We start from the raw sequence: 14,425 nt of genomic DNA, 5'->3' as shown, positions 1-14,425 counted from the left end.
CTTAGGCTTGGGAGCTAAATCAGGCATAACTTTAGGTTTAGGAGGAATATGAGGTGTTATCTTAGGTGTAGGAGCAATATCTGGAGTAAATTTAGGCTTAGGAGGAACATCAGGTGTTGTCTTAGGCTTAGGACCAACATTAGGCTTGGTAGTAACCTCATGCTTAATCTTAGGCTTCGGAGAGATATCAGGCTTTATTCGACGATTCTTGTCAGTGACATTTGATGAAACAATGTTTGGTTTAATCTGAGAGTCTGATTTAGTAACAGTAGGTGTAGCAGTACCACCCGGTGTACTAGCAATAACATCACCAGACAAGGAGAGGGGCTCGGTAACTACAAGTCCTATCTCTAGCAGGGACGCAGTGGAGTCCTCCACCAACTTCCTCAACTCTTTCAACTCTCTCGTAATGTTCTGGGTAATATCTGAGATCCTGTCAAACTCATCCTGAAACATATCTTCTATATCATCTTCAAACATATCCTCGAAATCATCTTGAGTGAAGTGAGCGGATTCTACTGATTCTGTCAGCTGACGCTTCCAGCCATCTAGCTCCATCATCGATATTTGAGGAGTTCGAGAGCGTTGTTTGTAGTTCTTTACAGAAGAGTCGAGTATAGCTAGCAAAGGATGGCTGTATCGCTGACAGTCCGTCAGTTTGTAATTCAGAACCTTCAAGAACAAGCTATCAATGACGACACAACCGTGAGAAGCAAAAAGACGAAGAAGACAACAGAAGAGTTCTCTTGGCAAGCAAGAATTTACAGCTCAATTGTAGACACTCCAATACGGAAGAAAGAGATATTAGAGTAGAACAGCCAGCTCCGCCACCACACAACACAACAGCAAGTAGAGTGAGAGATTTAGTGCGAATTAAGCGAGCCAGCTGTAAAATATTTCTATATTTGAATATTATCGTACTGTGAGCTAGAGAATGTTATCCAGCCGTCATCGGGAGTGAAATTTTTAATTGTGCATGAATTATTATTAATATGCGTGAGTATGTAATTAGGGTAATTAAGTTTTATATTATGCGGAGAATGTGAATGTAATTATGTTAGTTCTGCTGTGAGAATGTAACATAGAACGGAGACAAGAAATACTTGATTGCTTGTGCACATGCACTAAAAGTAAACAGGTAGTAAAATTATAAAATGTGCACAACATGCTAAGTCGACCAATCTGCAAGTGAGGAGAGGACCTACAAGCGGATCAATGTAGTCAATTAAACGATATTATTTAGATATTTTCACTAGAGCAGAGGGGGAATTACCCTAGGCCTAGGGGTGATGTGACGTCTGGGCTTTGGTACTGTATTCAACATTATACTAAAGAGCGGAAATGAATCTAGACACAAAAATAAATACTAAATCAGCTCAAAATTAGTTGGCTGATTAGCCAGAATAATCACAATTCATCATAACTCAGCTAATTAGCTCAGCCAATTAGCGCTAATAATCCAACTAATTGTCAATCAATTAACTAATTAACAAACCGACACTCTAACTCACCTCTCCCTGGGTCTTAGCCCCAGCGTTAGAGATCCGAGCAGGTCTCTTCAAAGTGGCAGGTTTAGTTGCTATGGGTGGGGGCAGCTTGCCACGTTTATTTGGTTTAATGGACTGCTGGTGGTTGTTTTGGCCTATCATGGGCTTCACCGCATACGGAGAGATGGGAGGAGGGTTAGAGTTGAGACTGTTCCGGTCGAGTGTAGCGGTGGTGGAGACAGCGAGAACTTCCTCACGGTGGGACGGGGTCTTGTTGGGGGAGGGGCGCGAGGCGGTGTTGTTGTTGGAGAGCGTATCTGTGGGCTGAGGGGATCGGAGTGAGGGATAGGGTGTGGGACTAGAGGGGCTCTCAAGCTCAGTGATAGGGTGTGGGACTAGAGGGGCTCTCAAGCTCAGTGATAGGGTGTGGGACTAGAGGGGCTCTCAAGCTCAGTGATAGGGTGTGGGACTAGAGGGGCTCTCAAGCTCAGTGATAGAGTGTGGGACTAGAGCGGCTATCAAGCTCAGTGATAGGGTGCGAGGGTGCGATGTGAGAGATATGGAACAATAGTTACTGTGCTGGATATTTCTTGATAAGGCTTCATAAAATGGGACAATGGATCAAAAAGAACGGGTTAATTTATTAATATCTGTTCATGCACTTTATATCAAAGGGTGACATTATGTATTTGCGTGAAACACTTATTTGTAAAACAACCTTTGCTTTGCTGTCTGTAAGGCTTCAACACACTTTAAAAGTTTAAAAAACTAAAGAATGCACACTCGACCTACCCTTCAAACACATTTTCATGAAATCGCAAAGAACAAAGCTAGCACTTTTATATGAATAGCGCAGTACCACATTAGTACCACAAGCACACAAAACATGGCCAAAAGCATGTGCTGCAACATACAAGATGGTAACTTCAAAAGGGGGCAGGAAGGTTATCATTTTCACAACTCCATTTCCTGCACTGTCAGTCGTACGGAGTTATAAAATAATCTTCACCCTCCCCCTTTGAAGAACAAAACCCGCGTATAGAGCACATGTGTGCGTGCTCAGTGCATAGCATAGTGCGTAGCACAAAGTGCACACTAAATAGCATAGTGCGTAATGCTTAGTGCACTGTGTAAATTGCAAAGTGTCAAACTCACAACGCATAGTGCACTGCAGTAGAGTGCAAAATGCAAAGTCCACAATGCACAACGCATGATGTACAATGCACGATACACAATGTACATTGTACAGTGCACAATGTATAATGTACATTGTACAGTGCACAATGTATAATGTACAGTGTACATTGTACAATGTACATAGCAGTAGCCATACAAAGCGCACGTGAATGTGTGAGAGATAGCGGCCCTTGCTTACCCCGTACTTGCTACCATTTCGAGCATGGTTTTGTGGTCCACTTTTAGCCTGGAATACATTTATTCTATAACTAACTCTGATATCATATCACCTGCTTAATGCTTTACTTAAACCAGGTGTAGAGGGTGCACCTGGATCAACTTCTCGTTATTGCTTAAATGTGGTAAAATGGAATGCTGCTATTTGATGTTGTTCTGCCATTAACTTTAACGTTTTCAGCTTTGAGAACTTTGTTTACCACACTTGACCAGCTAATACTAGCACTTTGCTGGGTAGTTGATTGAGGCACACCTTCTACAACTGATACGTGTAAAGCACGTGCGCTGCGCTCTTAGCACGTGCGCTGCGCACTAAGCACGTGTTGCGCACTTAGCACGTGTTGCGCTGACTTACCGATAATAAGACTTGTTTTATGAACTTCCATCTTAGCTTGGGCGAGAGTATTGCGTTGTTGGAGTTATACATTTCACACTACAAATTACAAATTACAGGTTGGATTTATACATTTCACACTACAAATTACAAATTACAGGTTTGTTGCTTTACACTCATTCAAATACAAACTTTATAAATTATTGCTGGAGAAATAATTGTAGAATAATATTCTTTTAAATCATCTAATTATGGATCAAGTGAGCTCAATTATTACTAAACTTCGCTAGTGTAAAACTTGTCGAACAATCGGACTAAGTTATGAAGATGAAATAATTGGAATAGTTAATTTACAATAAAGATAATTATAAATCACGCGACTATCAAGCAAACAAACGAAACTGCCACCACAAACTACATGCCAATCATACGCCTTACAACACATTACGAGCTTAACAAATCACACCAAGCACCATGAACCAAGTCACATCAAACACAGTGGAAGATAGATATTCACTACAAGGATAGCACGCATCATGTGCACTACACCGGTGTCTACAGCTATAGTCTACAGACACAACTAATACGGCTCAACAATCAACATATTGTGGTGCTGCCACCAACATGTTATCATCTGTTGTGGCGTTATTTAACAAATTGTACTTTAGTTATATATCTTACTGAAATATCATACTGAAATGTTATTATTAAAGGTAGGTTTAAAGTTAAAGAGCACACAACAATAAGTTAAACATGTTCAACACCTGCCACCAGGTAACAGCAGTAGAGGAGCAGCTACAAACTGATCAACACTATTACTCATCACTACTGCAGTGGATATATACTTTTAGTTAGACACGTTGGGACAAGTAAAATATTATTATATATAATAATATATATTATATATAAGAGAGTATAAAATAACTAGAGCAGAGTTGTACTCAACTCGTTTATTTGACATAACCGAGAACTGTGTTAACTTTCTCTTACGTGATGATCGTTAAGAGTCGAATTTCTGATTGTTAGTTCAAACAGCTGTTAAAGTGAAATATTAGTGAAATATTAGATTCTTATTCATTGATTAATATATTTCGGATCATTCTTCAAACTTAATGGACCGTAGTAAGTTTTAGTCATCGTATCTAAAATAAGCTCTATTGTACAACTATCTTACTATCATTATGTCTCTGAATGAGTCGATATTCCTTACTAGTTACTGAACTGAGCTTGAAAACGACAGATATTAATACTGAAACAGGCAGGTTAATGAAGGAGCACAGAGCAAGCACGTGTCTCCGCGGTGAATATAATTTAAAGATCTTCGTGTCAGTTTTAAACGAGTTCTCGGAAGAAAAGGCCCCAAAATAGTGAATACCGCGCAATAAAATCAACCAAGGTTAAATTCCAGGATGTCTCGGATCAATAAACGGCGAATGGCTATTATATGGCGATTAAATATACAATATTAAAGTGCAGACAAAGTACAAACGGGGACCATCAAAGTAACAAAGTCGCGAGGGAGAGAGTAACACTAAACACACTACGCTAAGTCAATGACTATAAATAATAAAACGGGGACTATAAATACATTATATTATAACCAATAACGAGAGAATGGGAACTAATGGCACTAGATGTTACAAGATACTAAGTGAGTTAGACACCACATGACTTGAGCAACATACCAACAACATACCAACAACATACCACCACACACCATCTCACTAAAACATAACACAACGTCTAATCTGCTGCACAAGAGTAAGAGGTCTATCTTTAAAACGATCTAGCTATATTGTATTACAAGAGTGCTGTGATCCAGTCTCTAGGCTATTTACACTTAATAATAGCATTACAGCTGGTGACATAACTCTGGACTAAAGAGGGGCCCAACTAATGGAATGGAATGAGGAAACCTGGCCGGTATTTGGCGTGAAGAGCAGAAATAGTGCAGCTCTAATAAATACACGTACAATATACATGATATCAGCCGGGAAAACAGTACACATATCAGTTGCAGCCTAGAGCTAGGAGACATCTCATGAAGATGGCTACAGATAACATATAACACCTTATCTAACATAATAATAATAGAGCTTCACTATCAGCTGAGAATAGCACACTTGTGCCCTGGGCTACCCAATATTTGTGCCAATATTTTTGTTTTTTGTTAGATGTCTACTTGTGTAGTGGTAGTAATTCGACAGCAGTGGGTTCACATTGTGTTTTTGTTTCACTTTCACTCTGACTATTGTGTTTCACTTTCTATTTACAAGCATTATCTCACCTCGGTTCGACTGGACATAGTGTATAACGCGTGCTAAAGGTGGTGTTGATTGTGTATACTTGTGTTGACAAAGGACGTTTAACAAAAATATTAAGTAATAATGTTTGGTTAGGAAATGTACATTTGTACAATGTTTTACTTAAGGAAGTAAGTTTTGGACTTTTCGGTCATACATCAGTATTCCGACGGCAGTACGGCGGCAGTACGGCGGCAGTACGGCGGCAGTCCCGCGGCAGTACGGTGGCAGTACGGCGGCAGTCCCGCGGCAGTACGGCGGCAGTACGGCGGCAGTCCCGCGGCAGTACGGCGGCAGTACGGCGGCAGTCCCGCGGCAGTACGGCGGCAGTGCCACGGCAGTATAGTGACAACACTTATATCAGACTTTTGATCCAAGTATTTCATGAGTTTGATGATTAGTTCACATTGATTTGTCAATTAAAGAGACGATTTTGATGATTTGTCAATTAATATATTTGGATAAATCAATATTAGTTGTATAAATAAGTTCATACAATATCACTATAACTTTAAATCAGTAACTGTCACCCTGGAGCAATAAAATAATTTACATTTAGAGAATCTTTCCAGCAGCAATTGCGAGTTGTTTCTTCTCCAGAAAGTCACTCTGCTTGAGGATAGCCCCACATCGGTCAGAGAGAATCTGCTGGTTGATCCTGTCAGTCCGCTCCTCCATGAGAATCTGTTTGATGAGACTGCCGAATCGTGGTCTATCAAGGATAATCAGCTCTGCTATCTTCTTCTTGCGGTAGAAGGATCTTTCAGGGATTCGTTTCTGTTTCAGGAACTTTGAGAGGCTGATGGAGGTATCAGGACGGTTGGCAAAGTCTCTGTGCACTCTGTTGTAGGAGGATAAGGCTTTGCCAGCTACAGAGGAGCGGGAGTAGGTTTCATCAGTGTTCAGACGGCGTCTACTAGGTGGTGGTGAGGAACTGGAAGAGGGTCGGGTAGGTGTAACCACAGGTCTTACTAGGCGAGCATTATCAGTATCTGGTGGAGTAGCTCCTCCTCGTCTAGAAGGTATAACAGCTTGAGTGGCACCAGGAAGGATAGTAGGATCGTTGGTAGGACTAGGAGAGAGGGGACGAGATCTACTAGCCAGTAGTGTCGTTCGATGTAAACTGCAGAGGGATATGTTCAGCTGTAGTTCTCCACAAGGTAGTCGAGTGTAGTCCTCCGTCCTGCAATCTTTACAATCTCTGAGTTTGATTTCTGAAAAGTAGACGGACTAGGGATACTGGGGGATGATGTAGTAGAGCTGAGAGAGGAATCCATTCTTCAAGATTTAGGTGTTCAGATGTTGACGATAATCAGATCAGAGAAATACAAAAGATACCAGAAGTACCTGCAATGAATCTGAATTATTTTAATATTTTATTGCTCCAGGGTGACAGTTACTGATTTAAAGTTATGATATTGTATGAACTTATTTACAACTTATTGATTTCTCGAAATATATTTTTAATTCACAAATCAATGTGAACGAATCATCAAAATCATGGAATAATTGGATCAAAATTCTGATATAAGTGTTGTCACTATACTGCCGCCGTACTGCCGCGGGACTGCCGCCGTACTGCCGCCGTACTGCCGCAGGACTGCCGCAGGACTGCCGCAGGACTGCCGCCGTACTGCCGCGGGACTGCCGCCGTACTGCCGCCGTACTGCCGCGGGACTGCCGCCGTACTGCCGCCGTACTGCCGCCGTACTGCCGTCGGAATACTGATGTATGACCGACTTTTCGTGTAAAATAACTGATATTATATTAAGCTACAATTATACAGTTAAAAGAATAAGTCATGCAGCCAGCAGCCATGCAGTAATATAATTTATTTGCTTATCTCAAAATCAAGAGACTCATCATAAAATCCAGTAATCAACAAAGAAATTAATAAGATTGTTAATTTGTTAGTTCAAGCGAAAAGCTGTTTTGAGTAAATGACAGTAAAATGCGGAATGTACATATTAACGTATGTAACGTAAGTAAGTTAATTTTGATATTTCACGGTATTTTATGCAACATTCTTCCTCCATTTGACTGTGAGCGGATAAATCATAAATTAACAAGATACTTAAGTAAGGAGACACAGATAAACATGTATAATTACCTGTAGTTTGGTGAGCGGCAGTATCTCTGCTCCACGTGGCTTCTTCCATACTGTCTCCCCCGTTGTACTGATAAAGAATTTAGTTCAAAGAGCAGTACACACATTCATAGTGATTCACAGTAACATACTGAATAATTCACAGTGATTGGTGATTGTAATCCAGAAATGTGAGTTGCTACCGAGCAACCGTGACTGTAAAGAGTCGAGGAAACACGTTATTACACCATAATTTATTTCCTCCATAACTTTACAAAATTTGTTCTGTCTGACACTGTTAAAATTTAGTGCTATAGTTTGTTACATTACAATGTTTTCTTGTTGATATAAACTTATAGACTTATTATGTAACTTAAAACCTGTTGTGGTAGTAGTTCTTGTTAGAGTTGGGATCGTATAACTCCCACCACTGATTAACACTTGACCCCTTTCTGAAATAGTTTATTAATTAGTTAATTATCATGTTGTTATAATCAATTAATTGTCCTGTTATAATTGGTTAAGTATCCTGTTATAATTGGTTAATTATCCTGTTATAATTAGTCAAAAAGTCAAAAGTAGCTTATTATTATCAGAGCTTTTCATTTAGAAATGAAACAAAATCTTATGTAGCTAGGGCGTGGAGTCACTCTACCTGGTTAAACGTTTCCATTCCATACATAATACTCAATAAAAGTAATATATTTTAAGTGTAATAATTAGTTTAAAATAATTGATGGTAACCCTGTATCCTGATAACCTGGTGAGTAAAAACCCAGTTACCTGGTTAACTGGTTACTTGGTAACCTTGTAACCTAATAACCTGGCAACCTAGTAACCTGGTAAACTGGTAACCTGGTAACCTGGTAACCTGGTAACCTGGTAACCTGGTAACCTGGTAACCTGTAACTGGACACACCTGAGCACCTCACTACACACACACTGTCTACTATGTAACTTGCAATTTGAGGAATGAGTAGAAAAGTCCAGTCTCCCTAGGGATTACAGGGCATTGTAGTTGTTGACAGGTCAGTAGCTTTTACAGTTAAAAACAGTGCTAGTTGGAGTCAAGTACTGACAGCTTGGAGGCAAGTACTGACATGTTCTAGTCTCGACTAGTGTCACTTTGTTAGTCAGAGTTATATTAGTTACAAGGAAACAATAAGTTCTGGAACTAGGTGTGGAGACTGGAGGTGTTACTGGAGGTGTTACTTATTGGTTAGTTCAGGTTATATATTATATATATTAGTCAAGGTTATAATTACGTATTATTATAGATCATTTAACTTACTGAGTGTAACAAGAGTTGACTTCATGAATTGTCAGTTAGTAAGTAAGAGAAAACGACCAGTTCAAGAGAGTAAGTGTAGTGGGTTAATGTTACAACTACAGACTGTTAAAATATTCACATGACAAGTAGGTACTCCAGAACACTACCAAGAATTTGAAACATTGAGTACAGAATGTGCAGTTGCTAGGGGTAGCATTTAAAAAACTCTTAACATCTGGAATGTATAATTGGAATGTATAATTGGAATATTCCCATTTACACAGAACACCTCCAATCTGTCACACACCCACACAGTGTATAAATACATGTAATACGAGTAGGTTAAACAGTGTGAGGTCATGTTGTGAGCTAGTGAGTTAATTCTAGTACAGTCAATACAATTACATACCTGGTGGCCACTACTGATTTTTATTAAGTAAAATTATTGAGTAAAATTATAACAGGCTTACAAAATTATGCAGACTATTCACACTTACATTTTCTATCTGTGTTCGTAAAATTAAAAATGTAACATCATCTGACAATATGAGAGCGTGCTTTGATTTTATTCTTAATCTTAATACAGGGTAGCCTAATGAGGCTTATTGTTGCACGTTAGCGAATAGCTCCCGATGAGATCACTGAATGGGTGACGAAATCACTGATTAAGTGCCGAGATCACGTATCTGCAAGATCTTAAGGCCAGAGGGGGGGGTAAGGGGTCAAAAAATTCTACCAAAATATTATTTTCTAAATCGATTTAATTTTGAATGACAAAAACATTGCCGCTATTCACATATTTGTAGCTGATTAACTTTATTTTATAATTGAGGTTAACCGATTTTCGCAAAATTGACTATACAACATTGAGGTTAATAAAATTGAGGTTAATATTTTATTCCACGCCATAATTTTTCGTTATTTCGGTCAGCAAATGTAAACTCTAAATTTTAGGTTCATAATTATCAGAAAAAGTTATATCCAAACGTGATTAAATGAGGTTAACCTCGTCTTTTAGATATAGCGAGAATAGATCAAATGATAGAGTTACTATTTTCATCGTAAGTTTACGGTATACACATTTCTAAATAGATGACGTGTCGATTGACTTTCTTTTATCTTGGGAAAATGAAAAAAATGAGGTTAACCATCACATTTTGGTACCGTAGGGAGTATACATACGATTCTTACTTATGTTATGTACCACAATATCGAAGTGAGGTATCTATTGGTATCACAATGCCTACAACTATAATCACGTGACAAAGGTGATTTGAACTGACCATATTTTAGTAGAAGATTTTACCCGTAAATGGCTAAAAAATGAGGTTAACCTCTCATTTTTTGAATATCTGACCAGTCAATTACATGTTAACCTCAAAAACTTAATCGTTATACTGTGCAAATGTTTTACTACATATATAATAACATATTGATAAACCAATCCCACTATTATATGGTCTAAAGCGAGGTTAACAACCAAATTTTAAGCAGTTAGTGTTTACAGGAAGTCTTGGTTAACCTCATTTTTTACAATACAAGGACATTAACTACTGAAAGTGGCTAAAATCATTTAGGGGACGGCCAGGTCTGATCAAGCAAACGTTATTAAGTGTATAAAAAGTCCTAACTAACGAACTGTGATACATTCCAGTGAATATTCAAAATTTTGAAAACACTAAATTGCATCTATCTCAAAACACATTTTGTGACTTTCAGTTCCTTAGTTGAGAAAACCAGCCACTCCCTGATATTGAGATTTGGTACAGTGGTTCCTTGGACAACTATCTAGATATTAGATGCAGCGATTTTTTTTATTTGACTCGTTTCTCGAATTATGAGGTTAACCAGCTAAATTTTCCGAATTTTTGACATGGTTAACCTCATAATTCGAGAACTGAGTCAAATTAAAAAAATCGCTGCATCATAAATGAGGATAATTGTCCAAGGAACCACTGTACCAAACCTCAAGATCAGGGATTGGCCGGTTTTCTCAACTAAGGAATCGAAATGTCAAAAAAGTTACAGCCGTTTAAAGTTCCAGTTTAACATGTAATTACAGGTAAACCTCAAAATTGAGCGCGCGATATCTCAGAAGCGCAAGGTCAGATTTTGATCCGGTTTTTTTCTTTTTGCTCGTCTCCAGTAGCTATTATCAAATGTGCAAAAACTACAAAAGTGCCATTTACCCCCCCCTCTGGCCTTAAAAGGGTCATAAGTCATAACTCGGCTAAATTGTGTTAAATCAACTTGAAATTTTGGGAAAGCACTTCAATTATCAAACCAAATGTGAAAAAGAGGGAGTAGCGTGCCTTTTTAATCAATGACATTTTACGAAACTTTCAGGAAATCTAAGTTGGACCCATTTCTATATTCTCTGAAATTTGTGTGCAATTCTGATACGAATTACGTGAGTTATTAAAGGGTTGCGTGTGAGCAGTTACTTCTGGGCTATCCTGTACATTGTCCAAAGCAATATTCTGTTCAATATTGTATAAAATGCTGGGTATTTTTAGATAGCCAAATTGACCAAAAATCTATCCAAATTGAGTTATCTGACTAGAAAAGTAAATAAGACATGGCGTGGTGAATTTTACCATGGTTAGAAGGTAACCAGATCCGGTTACCAGATCAAGCAGGTTGATGATTTCAAATACTTGGGCTCATATATTGCAGAGAGCAGGAAGGACTTCAACACCAGGAAAGGCATGGCTTGGTCAGCCTGTATCAAACTGCAGAAGGTATGGACCTCTGGCATTTCTGACCAGCTGAAAGTCAAATTCTTCAGAGCATGCATCGAACCTGTTCTGCTGTATGGCTCAGAAACCTGGACCTTGAACAAGCAGTTTGAGAAGCGTCTCGACGGGTGCTACACCAGGCTCCTAATGAAAGCCAGGAATCTTTCATGGAAGAAGCATCCAACCCTAAAGCAAATCTATGGTGACCTCCCTTCCATCTCCACCATCGTTGCACAGAGACGTGCCAGATTTGCTGGGCATTGCATGAGAGCTTCAGACCAGGTCATCTCTACCATCCTTCCTTGGCGGCTGCCACAGTTCAGGCGTGGGAGGAGACCACTCTCTTTTCTTGACACCGTAGCCAGGGACACAGGGTTGCGGGTACAAGATCTCCGAACAGTTATGTGCGACAGAACCATCTGGAGACGTAGAGTGGAGGAGATTTCGATCGAGCATCGCCCAAAGTAAAAAGTAAGTAGAAGGTTGAGAATTTTGGCTATTATATAATATAATATATATTATTACTTTATACACATGATATTTACGTTACATATTTTCGGTTTTGTGCCGTACAACATTACATTGAACTTATCATTTTATTAAACAAAGACAGAAATATAACCAAACATACTTTGTGTTACTAATTGAATGGACAGATGACATAAATAACTACTCATAAAATATATTAACGTACACAGTAGCGCCTAGAGGAGCTTCCCAAAGACATTCGCCAGTATCAAGGTTTGCGAACATGGGTTCACCGGTTCTTGGGCATTGTATCTCGACCCATTCGACACTGAAATATGCAACACTAAGCTCGTTATTGGCTTTAATCTCAATATTGAAAGGAAATTAAATTTGTTAATCAATAACAACTTAAGGGTAAATCAATTTAAATGTGTCTAATTGAGGATTAACGACTTCTAAAACGTAATTGTTACAGTTCATAACTTACCCAGAAGCCATGACAATGACATCCCCTGCTCAAGTCCTAATTTGAACTTCTCCCTATTATAGGCATCAGCTGAGATAATGATGTTTAAATATTTTACATATAACAATAAATGGGAACTTTAATAAACAAGTTGGTGTGGGAATTTGTGGCATCGGATTTTCTACAAAACTCAATTTATAGGGTAATATATATTAAATAGTAACACCAAATAAAGCATCAAACTCAATTCCCTTGGGAAAAGTCTGTAGAGCGATTTAAAGTTTGATGGATTAAAATGAATATTACAGTAATAAAATATCCAGAAATATGTAATTGCTCAGTCTTAATGAATTTATTATTCAACACTAATTATCAATGAATTATATTATGAAAATTGAAGAAGCTAGAAATCTGACGTTTCATTAAATTTCATTAATTTTTTAGTAATAAATGAATATTGTGTTATATTGATTATATTCAGCAGCATTATTAAACAGCAGAGTAAGTCTAAAATGTTATTTTTACTAAAAATATACCAATAAATCTGCAAATGATAGAAAATCATAGGTAAAGAAGTAACAGAGTTTAAGGTAACAAGGGAGTTTAGATTACAAATTAATTGGGACCTAAATTGTCTGAGGATAAAATACTATAATAATAATTAAAGCACAACTCAGCAGTTGCAACAAAATTAAAAATATGATATTAACTGCTTATTGTTGATACTTGCAATCTTCTTAAATATTTTAAAAGAGAAACCCTGAAACTTATAGCTTAGACACGTTGCTTAGTAAAGCCCAACGAGAGATGCTCTTCAGTGTGAATTTGTTATTGTCAGATCAAGCACAAGAACACTCTTTACACTTTCTCCTTTCTCCTTTACACTTTCTCCTTGGTGATGCCAACAGGGGGTGCTTTTTCAGCGGGTGCGCCAACAGGCAACGTTATGCCACTGAGCAATCCTCTGACATACTTATTCAATTTTTGTGACAAATTGAATAAGTATGTCTTTAAACCAATTTTAAACTTAAATACAGAGCTTCTCCAAATCATATAATTGTGACAAATTGAAACATAATATCCACTGTATATAAACACATTTTAACTGAATTCAAGTAGAAAATAAAACATTTCGATGATAGGTCTTATTAAAACGATCAACTTACCATCATGTCACTATGTCATGTCAGTGCTTTCCGTTTCCAACTCAAATTCTAAATGAAAATTAAATAATGACAAGGATAATTACTTGGTATACTGGCATACACCAGGGGTGGAGACTGGAGGAAGCGGGGGGGGGGGGGGGAATAGTACTGTTTCAAAGCACCTTTATACCTCTGATTGCTAAATTTACATTATTTTATTTTTAGCAGAAAAAAGCCACGTTGGGGCCCCTGTGCTGCCGCTGAACTAGCCCCTGAGCCACTTATTTCGAGCTTCTTTCACCCCTGACATAAACACTCATGATAAGGTATTTAAAGTCTTTGGCAGCTAGCTTCAGGGTAATGGTTATTGTTCTAATTGTGCGATCGAAAAAGTCCAAGAAGAAAGGGTTTGTTGTCAAATGTAGAGAGCTGTTTCATGGCCTCCGTATGATCCATCCAAGTATTTATACGCATCTTTTGTTCAAAAAAGTACTAACTAAACTACAGAACACTATAATATGTTTATGGATATGGGTAACTTTCTCATTACGGGTATCGGCCTTACAAAATGACACGAAAAAGGAGATGGCTCTGAAATGCACAAAAATGAGTTTTGTTCATGTTTTATTATCCAGATAGGTAGTTCAACAGGTATATTTTTCTTCCCGGGGGTTGATTTGATTGAAAAACCGTAAATTTTGCGATAAAAATTTTC

The 14,425-nt window shown here is 38.2% G+C and overlaps 1 protein-coding gene across 14 annotated transcripts in view; it reads right to left on the bottom strand.

The window, feature by feature from the left end:
• Positions 1-12,677, bottom strand: part of LOC134819296 (rho GTPase-activating protein 39-like) — a 59,896-nt gene extending 47,219 nt beyond the window's left edge. For 4 of the 14 annotated variants that reach the window (XM_063829167.1, XM_063829171.1, XM_063829169.1 and 1 more), the window contains exons 1-6: positions 12,587-12,666; positions 12,326-12,427; positions 8,004-8,075; positions 7,648-7,714; positions 2,863-2,910; positions 1,512-1,811 (exon numbers count right to left, since the gene is read on the bottom strand). In XM_063829167.1, coding sequence (XP_063685237.1) covers positions 1,512-1,811; positions 2,863-2,910; positions 7,648-7,714; positions 8,004-8,075; positions 12,326-12,427; positions 12,587-12,597 — 600 coding nt within the window. In that variant the 5' untranslated portion in view covers positions 12,598-12,666. Of the gene's footprint in view, positions 1-1,511; positions 1,812-2,862; positions 2,911-3,255; positions 3,344-5,521; positions 5,555-7,647; positions 7,715-8,003; positions 8,076-12,325; positions 12,428-12,586 lie in introns of those variants that run through there. The other 10 variants (XM_063829176.1, XM_063829177.1, XM_063829180.1 and 7 more) reach the window with 6 other exon arrangements.
• Positions 12,678-14,425: the final 1,748 nt, after the last annotated feature.

Source organism: Bolinopsis microptera, chromosome 8 (assembly GCF_026151205.1).
Source record: "Bolinopsis microptera isolate Bmic1 chromosome 8, MBARI_Bmic_1.0, whole genome shotgun sequence".
NCBI lineage: Eukaryota > Metazoa > Ctenophora > Tentaculata > Lobata > Bolinopsidae > Bolinopsis > Bolinopsis microptera.
The sequence above is the reverse complement of the archived record's forward strand: the minus strand, read 5'-3'. Positions and strand labels throughout refer to the sequence as shown.